Source organism: Rhinopithecus roxellana, chromosome 12 (genome assembly GCF_007565055.1).
Source record: "Rhinopithecus roxellana isolate Shanxi Qingling chromosome 12, ASM756505v1, whole genome shotgun sequence".
In the NCBI taxonomy this organism is placed as follows: Eukaryota; Metazoa; Chordata; class Mammalia; order Primates; family Cercopithecidae; genus Rhinopithecus; species Rhinopithecus roxellana.
In genome coordinates this window covers 54092266-54110296 of record NC_044560.1, presented here as the reverse complement: position 1 = coordinate 54110296, position 18031 = coordinate 54092266, and the positions used below count along the sequence as shown (strand labels likewise).

Here is an 18031-nt window from a genome sequence, read left to right as displayed (position 1 = left end):
CGTTTTGTTGATCCTTTGTATTTTTTTTTTAAGTCTCTATTTTGTTTAGTTCTGCTCTAATCTTTCTTTCTTTCCTTCAACTAATTTTGGGTTTGATTTGTTCTTGACGTTCTAGTTCCCTGAGGTTCCTTGTTGTTTATTTGAAATCTTTCTACTTTTTTTGATGTAGGCATTTATTGCTATAATCTTCTTCCCTCTTAGCACTGCTTTTGCTGTATGTTATATTTCCATGGCTCACTATAGCCTTAACTTCCTGGTCTCAGGTGATTCTCCCACCTCAGTCTCCCGAGTAGCTGGAACTATAGGTGCGCATCACCATGCCCAAGTAATTTTTTGTATTTTTAGTAGAGACAGGATTTCATCATGTTTCCCAGGCTGATCTTGAACTCCTGGGCTCAAGTGATCCACCCACTTCAGTCTTCCAAAGTGCTGGGATTCCAGGTATGAGACACTATGCCTGGCCTCTTTCTTAATTTATTCCTTGACCAAGTGGTCTTTCAGGAACACGTTGTTTAATTCCCATTTATTTGTACAATTTCCAAAGTTCCTCTTGTTATTGATTTCTAGTTTTATTTTATTGTGGTCTGAGGAGATACTTGGTATGATTTTGATTTTTAAAAATTTGTTGTGACTTGTTTCATGGCCTAACATATGGTCTATCCTAGAGAATGTTCCATGTGTTGATGAGAAGACTGTGTATTCTGTAGCTGTTAGATGAAATGTTCTGCAAATGTCTGTTAGGTCCATTTGGTCTATAGTGTAGATTAAGTCTCATATTTTTTGGTTGACTCTCTGTTGGATAATCTTTCCAGTGCTGAAAGTGGGGTCTTGTCTACAGCTATTATTGTATTGAAGTCTATCTCTCTCTTTAGTTCTAATATTATTTGCCTTATATATCTAAGTGCTCTGGTGTTGGTACATATATATTTACTATTGTTATATTCTTTTGATAAATTGATCACTTTATCATTATGTAATGACTTTCTTTGTCTCTTTTTATTTATTTATTTTTTTACTTAAGGTCTATTTTGCCTGATACAAGTACAGCTACTCCTGCACTATTTTGCTTTCCATTTTTGTGGAATATTTTTTCCATCCCTCCACTCCAATCTATGTGTGTCTTATCAGGTGAAGTGAATTTCTTGTAGGCAGCAGATAGTTGTCTTCTAGACAGCAGTCAGTCTATATCTTTTAATTGGGAAATCTAAACCACTTACATTCAAAGTTGTTATTGATAAGCAAGAACTTACTCCTGTCATTTTGTTGTTTTCTGATTGTTTTACATATCTTTTGTTCCTTTCTTCCTCTTTTATTGTTTACTTTTACAATTTGGTGGGTTTTTGTAATGATAACGTTAGACTACTTTCTCTTTCTCATTTGTGTATTTGCTCTACCAGAGAGTTTAATACTTTTGTATGTTTTCATGATTGTAGATGTTGTTCTTTCCCTTCCAGATGTGGGACTCTCTTAAATTTTTCTTGTAGGACCAGTCTAGTGGTGAATAATTCCCTGTTTTTGCTTGTGCTGCAAATAATTTATTTTGCCTTCATTTTTGAATGATAGCTTTGCTGGGTATAGTGTTTGTGGTTGGTAGTTTTTTTGTTTGTTTCTTTTGTTTTTTTCCTTTCAGTACTTTGAATAATCATTCTATGCTCTCCTGGCTTGTAAGATTTCTGCTGTTTTGGATTTTTTTTTTTTTTTTTTTTTTTTTTAAGACAAGGTCTCACTCTGTCACTCAGGCTGGAGTGTAGTCATGCAATCATGGCTTAGTGCAGCCTCGACCTCCCAGGCTCAAGCAATCCTCCCACCTCAGCCTCCCAAGTAGCTGGGAGCATAGGCATGTGCCACTATGCCTAGATATATATTTTTTTACTTTTTAGTTTTTGTAGAGATGGGGTCTGACTGTGTTGCCTAGGCAGGTCTTGAACTCCCGAGCTCGAACAATCCTCCTGCCTTGGCCTCCCAAAGTGCTGGGATTACAGGTGTGAGCCACCATGCCTGACCAGTCTTTGATTTTGACAGTTGGACTGTAATGTATCTTGGAGAAGTCCCTTTTGATTGTATCTATTTGGGGTTCTGTGGGCTTCTTGTGTCTGGATGTCTATATCTTTTGCAAGACTTGGGATATTTTCAGCTATTATTTCATTAAATAGGTTTTCTATGTCTTTTCCAATCTCTTTTCCTTCTGGAACTCTCAAAATTAGAATATTTTATTCCATTGTGGTGTTCTGTTAATATACTTTCTTTATCTTGTAAATTTTTTCTTCTTTTTTCTGTCTGACTAGATTATTTCAAGATGCCTGTCTTCAAGTTCAAAAATTCTTTCTTCTGCTTGATGTAGTGTATTGTTGAAGTTCTTGATTGTATTTTTAATTTCCTGTATTGAATTGTTCAGTTCTAGGATTTCTGTTTGGTTCCTTTTTAGTGATATCTTTTTGTTGAATCTCATTCAGATCATCAATTATTTTCCTGACTTCTTTGTATTTTTTATCTGTTTTCTCTTATATCTCATTGATTTTTAAAATATCATTATTTTGAATTATTTTTTAGGCATTTCATAGATTTCCTTTTGTTTGGGATCTGTTACTGGAGAAATATTGTATTCCTTGGAGGTATGATGTTTCCTTGCTTGTTCATGTTTCTTGTGTCCCTGTGTTCATATGTGTGCATCTAGTATAACAGTCACTTTTTCCAATTTTATGACTGTCTTTCATAGGGAATTACTTTTACCTGTAGATGTATATATAGTGTTGGTTGGGTACAGTACTTTGGCTTTGATTCTGTGTGGATGCAGTAATGTAGTTTCTGTATGATTTCTTCAGCTATAATCAGCATCAGTGGTGTCTTTGGGTTTCTTAGTGGCTTAGGCTGTGGTTGTTAGGAGAGGCTATGGCAAGGCTTTGCTGGGGGTGGGGGTGCCAGGTGGGCTAGTCCTCAGGGACCAGTGGTGGCACAGTGGGCTGGGTATGTCAGTCCTTGGGCCCCTAGTTAACATATGTGAGTGCTGACAGAGGCAGGTCTGGGTGGGCTGGTCCTCAGGCCTCCAGGTGGTGTGTTTGGGTGCTGGTGTTGGCAGTGGTGGCCTGAGCCAGTGGGTCCTTGGGCCCCTGGGTGATATGCATGGCATCGGTGGTGACAGTAGTGTCAATGGGCCACACTTCTACTCTAGCCCCTGAGTGGTTCATGTGGGTGCCAGCAGTGGCAGTGGTGGGCAAGAGGGGCCAGTCCCAGGCTCCCGGGTGGTGTGTGTGTGCCAGCAGTGGTGATGGCAGGCTGAGTAGGCAGGTCCCTGGGCCCCTGGGAGATGCATGCATGAGCAGTGGGTAGGTGCATTAGTCTACCTCAAGGTCCCTGGACAACATGCACAAGCCCTGGTTGCAGTGGCTACAGGTAGAGTGGGCCTGTCTAAGGGCTCCCTGACAGTGTACATGGGCTCTGGCAGTGGCAAGTGGGGTGGGTGGATCCTTAGGCCCCAAGATGGCACATTTGGGCACCAGAGTTCAGGTAGGGTGGGCCTGTCCTCAGGCCCTGGAACAGTGTGCAGGTGTGCAGCAGCTCTGCCACTGGAAGAGGTAGGGTTGCTGTTAGTGGCAATGGTTCCAGGCAGCTAGCTCTCAGGCTCTGGGGAGCACAAACTTCAGGTTTCTTTGCCCCAGGTCAGCTTATTTAGTGCACTGCCCTGCCCATTCCCCAGGGTGTAGGACACTGCATGGGCTAGAATGCTGGGGACCTGTCCGCACTGCTGGGTCCAGCTGGCATTGGAACACTGCAGCTCTCTGAGTGGACGTGAGGGGATGTCTGCAGGTCCCCAGGGATTTGGAGATATAGGATCTGTAGGGCTCCAGAGCAGGATGTAGACTGGTGGGAACTGGGCTCTCAAAATGGTGCTGTGCTGCAACTGCTTGGGTATCAGGGGATAGGTGGGACCAGTGCAAACTCCCTCTTGGGAACAATGCTGTCACATGGACCCCCAGAAGTCCCCTGTATTAGTCTCAGGGCCTGCAAGGCCTGAGCGCTCTCCTGTGGGTAGGATTGCAGGAGCCTGTGGGGGGAATGTGGACCACGGGAGATCTCTTGCTCACCCTTTCTCCACACTGGGGACTTTTTCCTGGCTCTGAGCTGATCCCGGCCAGGCCAGCTGCTCTGCTTCCTTCTCCTTCCATGCCTCAGATATTCTATGCTGAATTCCATGTTCTCTCATTTGCTATATTCAACGTGTGGTTATCTACTTGCTGTTTTGGTCCTTCTTTGTGGAGGAGGCAAGTGCTCGGCACCTCTAGTCAGCCATCTTGAAGGCCCCCTCCTGTTTGTCTATGTCTAAAAAATTCGTTTATACTTTTAGTGGGTTGCAGAAGGAAGTAGAGATAAATGCATATATTCATCTGCCTTGTTCAATGGTAAATCATATGAAATGAAACACTTTTGGGGTGCAAAAGCATTTTCTTCCCCTTTCTAGTCAAGGTAGTTAGCCTTATTTTAGGGGTATTAAAACCAGGACCAGAGAGAGGAAAAGAGGAGGACAACTTGCCTAAAGTCACACAGCTGGAGAGTGACAGAGCTGGCACTAGAATCTGGTCCTTCCCCTTCATGGGCAATGTCCTTTTATCAACACCCATGTGAGGATTTGGGGGTGCTAGGGCAAGTACCATGCCCAGAGTCCTGCAGGGCCACTCCTCCCACCTGCTCTTTTGCAAAGTCCAGTCTATATGCCGTTTGCTTAGCAAAAGACTCTAAGGAAGGGAAGGGTGCCCCATCCCCACAGGACCTCCCCCTGGACATCTGTGTTCTCCCTCTGGACATCTGTCTTTCTCCTGTGTTCAGCATTCTCCTTCACCACTGTTAACACATCCAACACTCAGGCCAGTGAGAATTACAGGATTTCTAACCCTGGCTTAGAATTCCATGTCTGCCACTTAGCTGTGTGACTTGGGGCAAGTTGCTCGGAGAAGACCTCCCTCATCTGAAAAATGAGGGTAAACTAATAATCACCTTCAGAATCCATTATGAGGACTGAATGAATGACACAGGTGAATGTACACTGCCCCTATCGATGCTGTTTTGGAGGCATGTTGCACATGCTAGCTTCCTTTTCCCTTAGCAGCTGCTCCTGCCTTGGCAGAATTCCGTTGTGCTTATTTATATAAGGAAAAAGTTCTTTGCAGAGGCTTAAAATGCACGACATCCAGAAAGAGAAACTACAATTACTTAAATCACCCTCTGTTGCCAAAGACCCAAGCAAAAACCTCTAATAAGATAGAGATTTTTATATAGAGACTGGGGGAGAAATAGCAGGTCCTTTGAGGCTTGAGGAGGATGAGGGCTTTGAAAGAGAAGGCCAAAAACATTGAGTAACTAGAGGTTTCTCAATGAAGTCAAGAACAAGATAAGGATGCTTGTGTCACTGGCATTTTTTAACATTGTTTTGGAGGTTGTAGCAAAAGCAATAAGACAGGAAAAATAAATAAGAAATAGAAAACATTGGTAAGGAAGAGCAACGTTATTACAATTGATAATGATATGTGTGTTTACTAAAAATTTCCAAGACAGTTAATTTTAAAACTGTAAAGCTAAGGCAAAGACAGGCAACAAGTGTATAGATGAATATTTTCCTTTTATACTGCAGCCATAACAAATGGAAAATTAATTGAGGCAAAAAAAGGATCCCATTCTTTCTTTTAGACAGGGTCTTGCTCTGCCACCCAGGGCTGCAGTGGCACGATCATGGCTTATTGTAACCTCCACCTCCCAGGCTCAATAGACCATCCTGCCTCAGCCTCCTAAGTAGCTGGGACTACAGGCATGTGCCACCACACCTGGCTAATTTTTCTATTTTTTGTAGAGAGACGGGATGTCACTGTGTTGCCCAGGCTGGTCTCAAACTCCTGAGCTCAAGTGATCCTCCTGCCTTGGCCTCCCAGAGTGTTGGGATTACAGGTGAGCCACTGCACCTGGCCAATATCCCGTTCTTTTATTTCTTTCTTTTCTTCTTTTTTTTTTTGATTTTATTTTTTGAGGGTTCTTTTTACTAAGATCCCATTCTTATTAGCAACACAAATGATAAAATACATTTGGGATAAACTTAATTTGGTATATTTAAGGCATAAATGAAGAAAAATAGAAATCTTCATTAACAGATGTTAAAGAATGCCTGAATAACTGGATGAAAAGACATGATGTTGGAAAAATATTAAATCTTCCCAGTGATGTCCACATCTTAAGTCAAATCCTAAAGAGGTTGATGGGGCCGGAGGGGGAAACTGGATAAATTGATTATAAGCTTCATCTGAAAGAGTAAGATACATATAAATATATTTTTAGATAGAGGAATAATGATCCCACTTTAAAATCCATTGACATATGTGTAGATAGCATAATATGGAGGACTAAGCACCACACTGTTGGCCATGATTATGTGTGGAGGGCAGGGTTACCAGATTCTTTCATATTCTATCTTGTTGAAATGTTTGAGTTTTTCAAAATAAGCATATATTGTTTTATAAACAGAAAAAATGGTACAAATACAGGACAAGAGTGCATGAGATAAACTACACAGAATATGAGTTCCCCTTTTAGATCCATCTCCAACCAAGAGTTACCCTTTGTCTTCCAGACCTCAGTTTTCCCATCTGTAAAAACAGAAGAATTTATACCCTGGGGGACCTGGTGAGGCCTAAGTCTTATGAATGCTGCCAAACTGAAGCCAACCAGTAGGTCCCCATGGGTGTCAGACTGTTAGGCTGGGGCATGATTCTCTCTGAGGCTCAAGTTCAGCATCGTCCATGAAGCCCTTGCTCTACTTGGGCTCCTGGCTCAGGAGAATTATGCCAGGAGGCCCAGAAGATCGATCACAGGTGTGAAGGATTTCTTTCTGCACTTTTTCACTGACTGATTCATTTGAAAAACCTGCCCTGTGCTTGGTTCTGTCCTGAGTGCTTCTCAGCTACTGATTGTTTTCAGGTGACCAGAAATAGTCTGCCATTCCCTCACTGAAAATTTCATTTTTGCATTCATATTTTTAAGTTTTAAGAGTTATTTTTTGTTTTCTGAATGTTCCTTTGATAACAATATGCTCTGGTTTCATGAAGGCAGTGCTTTCTCACCTTTCGAAGATATTAAGACAAATATCTTCAAAAGATTAAAGATTAATATCTTCTTTTTGAAGATATTAAGACTATTTGCTTGACATTGTCCCCATTTTTTTCCAAATCTCATTTTTCTGTGTGTTCATTTTGGCCTCAGTCTTCCATATCAGAAGTTTTTCCTCGAATGTCTGGTGATCCTTGGCTCTGCATCCCTGTCCAGCTGTAAATCCTTCTGAAGGCTCTGGGGTACTTGTTGATTATGGACTCCACTACAGAATGATCAAGCTGGGTGTTTTCACTGGGTGAACTCCCAATGTCACTAATGTTAGAGCTTTCCTCTTGGCCTTGGCCAGAGCAAGCTTCTCGGGGGGGTGTAAGCTTGGCTATCCAAGCTCTAGAATCTAAGTCGAAGGGAAGAGGCTACAGTTCTCAATATTTAGTGATTAAACTTCTATTTAATTCCTTGTTTGTTTGTTTGTTTGTCTTGTTGCCCAGGATGGAGTGCAATGGCGTGATCTCAGTTCACCACAACCTTCGCCTCCTGGGTTCAAGTGATTCTCCTGCCTCAGCCTCCTGAGTAGCTGGGGTTACAGGCATGTGCCATCATGCCCGGCTAATTTGGTATTTTTAGTGGAGACAGGGTTTCTCCGTGTTGGTCAGGCTAGTCTCAAACTCCTGACCTCAGGTGATCTGCCTGCCTTGGCCTCCCAAAGTGCTGGGATTACAGGCGTGAACCACCGTGCCCAGCCCAATTCCCTGTTTTAAATATGGTACTCATGATTTCAACTATGCCTGGTGCCATCCTGAACAAAGAATCTGTCTCCAGAGAATAAATCTCCAGTCTTCTGCCAGGCTAAATGAAGGGCACTCATCTGGCTGCAGACAGTGGGGGAGAGAAACTGATATTATACAGATTATCAAACTGATATTATACAGACCGATCCCTGTTTTCGGTTTCATCTTCATTCCCACTTCCAGAGGTACCTGGTGCTGCCAATTCCTTAGTCTTTTGGAGTGGGAGGATTCTTAGCTTTACCCTCTACTGATTTGGGGTTTAGCTTTCTTAGGTCTACTAGGTTAGTCACCATTCTTCCATCTGCTTTTCAACTTCCAAAATATTTTTTCTTCCTGCTGCTTCTTCTATTCTTTTTGCCCTTGTGGCTATGTGCCTTAACATTTTTATTCCTTTACTTTGTTTTAGTGAGGTTTCAGGAGGGAGAGAGGTTAATATACCCATCCAAGCCATGAAAAGTGTGGTGAAATTTCTGGGTTTCAAAGGTAAAATAAAAATCTTGCTAGTATCATATCTAAAATGACACTGAACCTGCAATCTAAATAAAAGACAATCAGGCATATTTCATACTTCTCTTCTGAAACACAAATGATAGAAAACACTGTTTATATAATTCTCAAGGAAAAGAATTGGGACTATGTAGAGTCCTCTATGTAGCCAACCAGTCATTCACGTGCAAAGCAAATGAGAGATGCATAAATATTGGAATGTATATGAAATGCATGTTTTCTGAAAATATTACTGAAGGATATACTCCAGTCAAATGAAAAATGAATTAACATGGAGAGCTTAAGAAAGGGGAAGACATGGCCGGGTGTGGTGGCTCATGCCTATAATCCCAGCACTTTGAGAGGCTGAGGCGGGTGAATCACCTGAGGTCAGGAGTTTGAGACCAGCCTGGCCAACGTGGTGAAACCCTGTCTCTACTAAAAATGCAAAAATTAGCCAGGCGTGGTGATGCACGCCTGTAATCCCAGCTACTCAGGAGGCTGAGGCAGAAGAATCACTTGAATCTGGGAGACAGAGGGTACAGTGAGCCAAGATTGTGCCATTGCACTCCAGCCTGGGTGACAAGAGCGAAACTCCGTCTCAAAAAAAAAAAAAAAAAAAAAAAAAAAGAAGAAGAAAGAAAGGGGAAGACTTGCATGTAAAGATACATCTGGCTATGATATATCAGATAAATGTAACCAACAACGAGAGAGGAGTAGTAATACAAACACTAAGCAAAATAGAATTCAAGGCCAAAATGGTAAGTGGAACAAAGATGAGTATTTAATCATGGTAAACAATAAAATTCATGACATGAAGAAATTATAATAACCATGAATTTTTTTTTTTTTGTTTTTTTGATACAGGGTTAGGCTAGAGGCTGGAGTGCAGTGGCATAATCATGGCTCACTGCAGCCTTGACCTCCCAGGCTCAAGCAATCCTCCCACCTCAGCCTTCCAAGTAGCTGGGACTATAGCATGTGCCACCACGCCCAGCTAATTTTGTATTTGTTGTAGATGGGGTTTCACCATGTGGCATCATGTCGGTGCTCAAAAAGTTTCAGATTTCGGAGCATTTGGATTTTGGATTTTCAGATAAGGGAAGCTCAACCTGTACCACTAATGTTTTACTCTTTTTGCTTTATGACCTATCTTTCTACCTGTCTATCTATCTGTTAATTATCTTTCATTTTTAATAAAGTTCAAAGGAAATGGCAGCCATGAGTACACCTTCTCCTAAATGCTCCAACATGCATACTGCATTTTTGGTATTTGAAGCTAAAAGGCATATTCTTTGTCCAGAAATCTGAAATGGAAATCATAAATGTCTATTCTCTGTAATGATAGTAATACATTTTTGTATTCTTGGACTATCTTTAAAATGGACAAAGTAATGGGGTTTTCTGTTGTTGTTGTTTTTGTTTTGCTTTGTTTTTTCTTTTTTTAGACAGAGGCTTGCCCTGTCACCCAGGCTGGAGTGCAGTGGCGCGATCTTGGCTCACTGCATCCTTGATCTCCTGGGCTCAAGCAGTCCTCCCATCTCAGGCTTCCAAGCAGCTGGAACTACAGGTGCGTGCCACCACGCCCAGCTAATTTTTGTAATTTTTGTACAGGAGGTTTCACCATGTTGCCAGGCTGTTCTCAAACTCCTGGCCTCAAGTGATCTGCCCGTCTCGGCCTCCCAAAGTCCTGGGATTACAGGCATGAGCCACTGTGCCTGGTCGGACAAAGTGATTTTGTATGTACTTATTTCATACAATAGCTTTAAAGGGTAGGGATTACTTTCAATGCTTTTCAGTTGAGAGTATCGAAGTTTGAAGAGAAAAAGTGATTTTCCAAAGTCACTGTTAGTAAACGGCATTGATGCATATATTTCTCAAAACTTGATTGTGCACCTACTGTGTGCCAGGCACCTTGCTGGTTCCTAGGACATTGCAGAAGAGAACCAGACAGCAGTCTGGTCCAGAGTGGCTCCAGCTTCATGGGGAGGGCACTCACCCACCTCCCCAGAGATGAGGGCAGGTGGAGCCCAGGACTTCTCTCTCTCTGTCCAGAACACTTTGCCCACTCTTTCCCCCGAAGCTTTCTGGAAGATGAGAGCAGAAGGGAAGGCTCTTTGAACCCAGGGAAGCTGAGGCATAGTTGGCCTTCACCATGACCCATCTTCCTGCCCTTACTCCACCTGACCTTATTTGATCACTTTCCTTTTACCCTTTGTGCATGCTGTTTTGGTGAGAGATTTGGAAGTTTGGGTAGGAAAGAGGGACTCAGGAAGTTCAGCATATGGAGTCCCCTCCTTCTCCCCTCAACCCCCTCTGCACGTTTACTCTGGGACACGGAAGTCAGTTGTTTGCCATTGAGACTGTGTGGCACCAGGGGAAACTGGGCTTCGCTCCAAGAGAAGGCAGTTGGGAGAGAAGGCCCTACTTTTTCGTTTCTCCTTCCTTCGCTCTCTCCCTTCCCCCCTCCCTCCCCCACTTTACTTCCTTCCTGCCTGCCTGCCTGCCTTCCCTCTGTCCCCCTCTCTCTCCTTATTCCTCTCTGTATTTCTGGTGGAGGTGGATGGGGTAGAAACTTGAGCATATTTCTGGGCTGATGGCAGGGAAGGAGCAGGAGATTCCTTGTGAGGTGGTGGAACATGCTCTTTGCTTGGGCTGGAGGGGTGATCACCCTGAGCACAGGGAGAAACGTTGGCCTTGGATGGGGGTAGGAGGTGGGGGAGAAAAAGGGTTGATGATTTAATTGACTTTAGTGGATATTTGCTAGGGGTCAGAACACAGAAGGTCTCAGGCAAATGGGGCAGAGGGGAAGGATTGATTTAGCATCAGGTACATGAAGGAGGGCTCAGCCAGGTGCCATGAGCATGTGGGCATGTCCACCCTGAAAGGTGGCCTGGAGAGATGGAGGATATTCCAGGCAGCCAGTCTGGGTGTGAGGGGTAGACAAGCCTGGCCTGATCAGGGATGGCTGAGCAGTGGGAGGGTGGGCTCTGGAGGGGATATGGAAGAACAAAGCCAGGTGGATCAGGTGGGGTGGGATCAGCCGAGTCTTGATGGAGGAGTCTGGTGTCTTTGCTGACGAATACCTGCAAATCAAGCAGCCAGTAAGTGTTCTTCAAAGTGCAGTTGACGTGGGAGGAAATCTTTGGAAAACGCCACTTGGAAGATGTAATGTTGGGACGGGACTCACCTTTGCCTCCTCATATCTGAATTAACAGTTGCTTAGGTAGGAAACCTTTAGGGGGTTATAAAATATTACAATAGACTCCCCAAAAATGTGTCCTATATTGAGGTAGGGGACTGCGGTTCTGTTGTTTACAAGCCATGTGCTATCGACAAGTCATGTGACCTTCCTGTTGTGTATTTTGTTCCCTAAATGACGTCAGCATTCATAGCCCATGTCCCCATTGGTAGCCTGGACTCCGCTCTGTGTCATCTGCTTGATGGCCTTCAGATCAGCATGGACTTTTCACCCTGACATGGCCCGTTTGAGGCTCCAACAAGTTGGTGAACATCGGGAGAAGATGCAGGTTAAAGTCTCCACTTTAGCATCTCTTAGCTGTGTGACCCTGGGCTACTAAGCACAACTCTCTTTTCTTAGCTGTAGAATGGGCACAATGAAGCCTGTCTCACAGGCCAGGGTCTATGTGGAAGACTTGCCATCCAACTCTTTCCCCATAGCCCAGCACCACACAGCAGGGCACTGCTGGCATGTGGGAGGAGTGAGGTGCCTCTTCTTCATGGTGCCAGATTCTCCTGCCTAGTGGCGGGACGGTTAGCATTCCAGGTGCCTGCCCACTGGTTGGGAAGTAGTGGTCCCCAGTCTTTGGGAAGACCCCAAAACCCTCCTGCATGTTTTCATTGCCCCCAAGGGGGAAAATGCCACCCCCAATTTGGCTGATTCAATTCAGGATACATTTACTGAGCACGAAGAACATGCAAGGAAGTCTGCTGGGATCACCCTTGAAGGGGTCTGTGTGTAATGCTTGGAAGGAGCAGAGGCCTGGGAGGCAGAACAGACTTTCTGTCCCTAATCTATGCAGATCATTTCATCTTTTTCTGGCATTGAGTATACATTTGTACTGGATACCTATGTTTAAGGCTATGGCTGTTTTTCCAAATTGCTTATAGTTGAAGATAGACTATATTGGAGTGGGAAAGAAGAAATACTATGGGAGTTCAGAGGAGGAAAATACTACATTGAATTTGGAGCTGTCCAAGCAGGGAGGGCTGCTTGGAAGAAGTGGCATTTGATCTGGTTCTGAAAAGCTGGATAAGGGTTGGGCTTGGAAAGGGGTAACATCCATTAATCAAAGGTTGACTGTGTGCCAGGCACTGTAATCAGCTCTATATAAACATCTCTCATCCGGGAGTAGTGGTTCATGCATGTAATCCCAGCACTTTGGGAGGCTGAGGCAGGCAGATCACCTGAGGAGTTTGAGACCAGCCTGGCCAACATGGTGAAAGCACGTCTTTACTAAAAATACAAAAATTAGCCGGGTGCGGTGGCGGGTGCCTGTAGTCTCAACTACTCAGGAGGCTGAGGCAGGAGAATCGCTTGAATCCAGCAGTGGAAGTTGCAGTGAGCTGAGATCTCGCCACTGTACTCCAGCCTAGGCAACAGAATGAGACTCCATCTCAATTAAAAAAAAAAAAAAATCATCTCTCATGGGCATCACAAAGCCCTGTGAGGTATGTAATAACTGCCTTTATTATATAGATGAGGAAACTGAGTAACTTTCCCAGGGCCACAGCGAGTTACTGATTGTAGCAGTTAGCTATTGCTACATAACAAACCACCCAGAAACTCAGTGGCTTAAAACAATAGCCATTTGTTATTGTTCATGAGTCTATGGGTTGGCTGGGGGCTGGCTGGTCTGGGATGGTCTTGGATGGAACAACTAGACTGTCTTCCACACAGACTCGAGCCTTCAGCAGTGTAGCTCAGGCTTGCCTCTATGAAGGAGGCTGGGGTTTGAGAGAGGAAGTGTGCAAGGCCTTTTGCAGCCCAGCCACACCATTATTCCTACCACATTCTGTTGGCCAAAGCAAGTTCATGGCCAGCCCAGATTCAAGCAGGGTGGGGGTGCATGGGGAGTAGACTCCACCTCTTGATGGGAGAGGCTGCAATTGCATTGGAAAGACCACCAATAGAAGGAGCTGTGGAGGCCTGGGCCATTTTTGCTCTCTGTCTAGCACAGTCACAAAATAGGATTGGGTCTCTGGTCCATCTGGCTCCAAGCTGTGTTGTTTCTTCAAGCGTTTTCTTCTTCCAGGGAGAAGAAAAATATTTAGGACAGAGAGAAGAGCATGAGGGAAGGAAAGGAAGCAAAAAGTTCAGGACATATCTGGGCAATACTAAATGGCCCATTTTGAATGATGTGTGGGGTGTGTAGAGGGGAATAGTGGATAATAAGGCAGGAGAGGTGGTTCGGTCAGTCCTTAGAGGGCTGGAATGCATAGCTAAGCTGCTTGGACTTTATCTTGTATGTGAGAAGCCACATAATTTTTTTTTTTTTTTTTTTTTTTTTTTTTTTTTTTTGAGACGGCGTCTCGCTCTGCCGCCCAGGCTGGAGTGCAGTGGCCGGCTCTCAGCTCACTGCAAGCTCCGCCTCCCGGGTTCACGCCATTCTCCTGTCTCAGCCTCCCGAGTAGCTGGGACTACAGGCGCCCGCCTCGTCGCCCGGCTAGTTTTTTGTATTTTTTAGTAGAGACGGGGTTTCACCGTGTTAGCCAGGATGGTCTCGATCTCCTGACCTCATGATCCGCCCGTCTCAGCCTCCCAAAGTGCTGGGATTACAGGCTTGAGCCACCGCGCCCGGCCAATTTTTTTAAAGTTGGATTTATTTAATTAATTAATTTATTTATTTTGACACAGATTTTTATTTTGCTCTGTTGCTCAGGCTGGATCTCGTGATCTCAGCTCACTCCAACCTCTTCCTCCTGGGTTCAAGCGATTCTTTTGCCTCAGCCTCCCGAGTAGCTGGGATTACAGGCACCTCCCACCATGCCCGGCTAACTTTTGTGTTTGTAATAGAGACGGGTTTCACCATGTTGGCCAGGCTGGTCTCAAACTCTTGACCTCAGGTGATCCACCTGCCTTGGCCTCCCAAAGTGCTAGGATTACAGGCGTGAGCCACCACACCCAGCCTAAAGTTGAACTTATTATAGTATAACTCACATGCAGTAAAATTCATTCTCTTTACGTATACAATTCTATGAGGTTTTTTTTGTTGTTTTTTGAGATAGTGTCAACACTCTGTCACCTAAGCTAGAGCGCAGTGGCATGAACATGACTTATGGCAGCCTCGACCTTCTGGGCTCAAGTAATCCTCCCACCTCAGCCTCCCAAGTACTGGGACTACAGGTGTGCACCACTGCACCCAGGTAATTTTTAAATTTTTTGTAGAGATGTGCTTTTGCCATTCTGCCCAGGCTGTTCTCGAACACCTGAGCTCAAGCAATCCACCCACCTCAGCCTCCTAGAGTGCTGGGACTCCAGGCATGAGCCACCACACCCAGCCCAATTCTATGAGTTTTGACAAATGCATGTAGTTGTCATACATATCACCTCAGGCAAGATATAGAATATTCCTATCCCCCTTATGCTATCTGTAGTCAGTCTACTCCTCCTACTGCCATCCCTGGCAACTCTACCATCCCTGGAGTTTTGCCTTTTCCAGAATGTCATATAAATGGAATCATCTGTATGTAGAATTTTGTATCTTTTTCTTTCATGTTACACAGTGCTCTTGAGATTCGGCCATGCTGTTGTTGTGTGTATCCATAGTTTGTTCCTTTTTAATGCTGAGTTGGATTGCACTGTATGGTTGTGACACAGTTTGTTTATCCATTCCTAAGTTGAGGGACATTTGGATTGTTTACAGTTGGGGAATTTTTAATAAAGCTGCTACAGTTACATACAGGTCTTCACGTAGATATACGTTTTTATTTCTCTCTGGTAAATAGGAGTAGGATTTCTAGGTCATTTGGTGGGTGTGTGTATGACTTTGTAAGAAGCTGCTAAACTATCTTGAAATGGCTGGTCCATTTTGCACTCCCACCAGCAATGTATGAGGGGTCTAAGGGTTCTGCATCCTTGTCAGCACTTGGTATTGTCAGGGTTTTTTCTTTTCTAATTTAAGCCATTCTAATAGTATATTTCATTATGGTTTGAATTTGCATTTCTTCAGTGACAAGATGTTGAGGCCCTTTTCATATGTGTCCTCTGATGTCTTCTTTTGGTGAAGTGTTTTCAAATCTTTTGCACATTTTAAACAAATGGGCTGCTTGGTTTCTTATATTCAGCTTTGAGTTCCTTAGATATTCTAAGCATAAGGCCTTTATCAGATATGTGTTTTGCAAAATTTTTCCCCCAGATATCCAGAAGGATTTTAATGGGAAGTAATTCTTGTGTTTAATAAACATACTTATGGCATTATGGACTGTTGCGGGGATAGAGACAAGGAGGCTGCCTCAATGGTAGAGATGAGAAATGAGGCATGGGGCCGGGCCAGGGGCCGTGAACATGGGGAGGAATGGAGAGACAGGAGGCGTGGAGACCCACTGGATGGTGGGAAAGACCTTTCTTACCCTGGTGAGTCCTCCCTCCTTTGACAAATATTTGTTAAGCATGGGTAATGATCTAGGCATAGGGGAAATACCAATGAAGAAGTCAAAGTCCTGCATTCATGGAGTTCAAATCTTGTTGGGGAGGACAGACAACAAACAGATACATCAAGTGTGTAATGTAAGGGCTGGCAGATGCTGTTTGACACACACAGCAAGGGGTTCTTATGGAAGTGTCATCTTCCAAAGGGCTCATGGGATGGGAGGTTGAGTCCTCTGGGTTTCCACTCATGGGAAAGAATTGGAGCAGTGGAGGGAAAGTGGGACTGAGGTCAGGGCTTACATTCTGGCCCTGATGCTAGCCTTCAGGTGACTTCAGGTAAGTTCCCTCCTCTCTCTGGTCCTTGTTCTTCCTCTCAGGGTTGGGTCAGATAATCTTCCAGGCACTATGATTTTGTACCTGAAGTTCTTACAAGCCAACTTGGGTGCTTTAATGAGCTGAACTGGGTATGAATCGCTGGAATCCTATCCTTAGAATCAGGCTGTTTTGTTGGAAAGGTCTAGAGGTCATCAATTTTGGCCTCTCACCAATGTAGGACCTCCTGTGAAGCAGAACCAACAGGTACCTGTTCATCCCCTATGGGTGTCCCTCCAGGGATGAGAAGCCCACTCCCTTCCAAGGGATCACTTCCATTTTTAATTTTTTCTGTCTTTTTAAAGGGAAAGGATCACACCATTTACTAAGGGGAAGTGCCCTCCAACTGTGGATTACAATTCAGATCCTACTTCTTAAAGCCACATGTGAAGGACAGCCCGCAGTGACCGGAGAGCCCAAAGGCCTGAAGACAAATCTGGGGGTGAGAGCATGGGTGTGGGAGTGGGGTGTCAGAGAAAGGACACATGGACCTGGGAGAAGGGAGAGATGTATGGGGATCACCTTTGCCGGAGCTGCATACCTGAAGGTCACAGTGTCTTCCAGGACAGCTGGGGACAGGTATCTTTTGTTGCAGGAGATCAATTATCCTGAGAACTCAACTCAGTCAGTGACATGAACATGGGGGCCAGAGAGCAGATGGACTGAAGGGATAGGACGTGGTTGACACTCGTGTGACCCTTTCTATTCTAAAGCCAGAGTGCTTGACTCCTTGTTTATTAAAGTTCAGAAAGTGGTGGGAGAGTGTAGCATGTATTACACGGCAATTCTAGGACTCTCCAGGAGCACCCCATTGCCATCCCAGGATGCTTCTGGAAGCTTCGCAGGGCCTCACTGATGAGGAAACTGCTGACCTCAGGCAATGTCCAGCCATGGGGAACATCGGCTTCACCCCTGAGTCAGCCCTTGTGGGTACCCTTCCCTCACTGTTTTATGTCATGGAGAATGGGGGAGCAGGTTGTCCCTAGAGGAGACTGGCATACCACAGCTTCGTCCACAAAGCTCACATGATAAAAAATACTTGAAACACTTTCTTCAGTGTGCGAGTGTCTTACAAAAAGCAGTTATTCACCGGTGTCAAAACAAATGTTTTTGAAGAAGTAAAGCCGTCTTTATTCACCTTGCTAAGGTATTGCAGGTGACCAGCTGCCCACGCCCAGTACCTGATCCTCAGAACCTGGCTGCCACACGACTGCCTACGTTTGATGCCCACTTATTGTTGTGTTACTTGTGGTCCATGTTGCAAGAGGGTGCTGAAGGCATACAGCCTGGAGGTTAAGGGTGGAAAAACTGCTGCCCTCGTAAGCAACCAGAGAGGTGCTAGAACCTGATGTTGCTTTTTTAAGATTTATGTGCTGGAGTGTTCAACCCAGTCACCCACAGGACCACGTCTAGAAACTGAACTGGAATTTGGTGGTTATGAAACATTTATTCATTTATTTTTGGGGGCTGAGGAGCTCTTTTTTCTTTTTTTCCCAAACAAAAGCTTTTAGGGGAAGTCCAATATATAACAAACACGTAGCCACTTTGAATCAAGCTGGGTGAGGCCGGGAGTCCAGCCCTCCAGGCCAGCCCCTGTGCTCTCTTTCCCCGGGATTGTTAGGAACCAGGCCACACAGTAGGAGGTGAGCAGTGGGTGAGCTCCGCCTCCCATCAGATCAGTGGC

General features: G+C 44.5%; 1 protein-coding gene across 2 annotated transcripts in view; it reads left to right on the top strand.

Annotated features, from left to right (window-relative positions):
- Positions 1-17114, top strand: part of LEXM (lymphocyte expansion molecule) — a 32794-nt gene extending 15680 nt beyond the window's left edge. The window contains exons 10-11 of one of the 2 annotated variants that reach the window (XM_010372613.2): positions 16468-16554; positions 16653-17107. In XM_010372613.2, the coding sequence (XP_010370915.1) occupies positions 16468-16528 (61 nt within the window). In that variant the 3' untranslated portion in view covers positions 16529-16554; positions 16653-17107. Of the gene's footprint in view, positions 1-16467; positions 16555-16652 lie in introns of both variants that reach the window. The other variant, XM_010372604.1, reaches the window with a different exon arrangement.
- Positions 17115-18031: the final 917 nt, after the last annotated feature.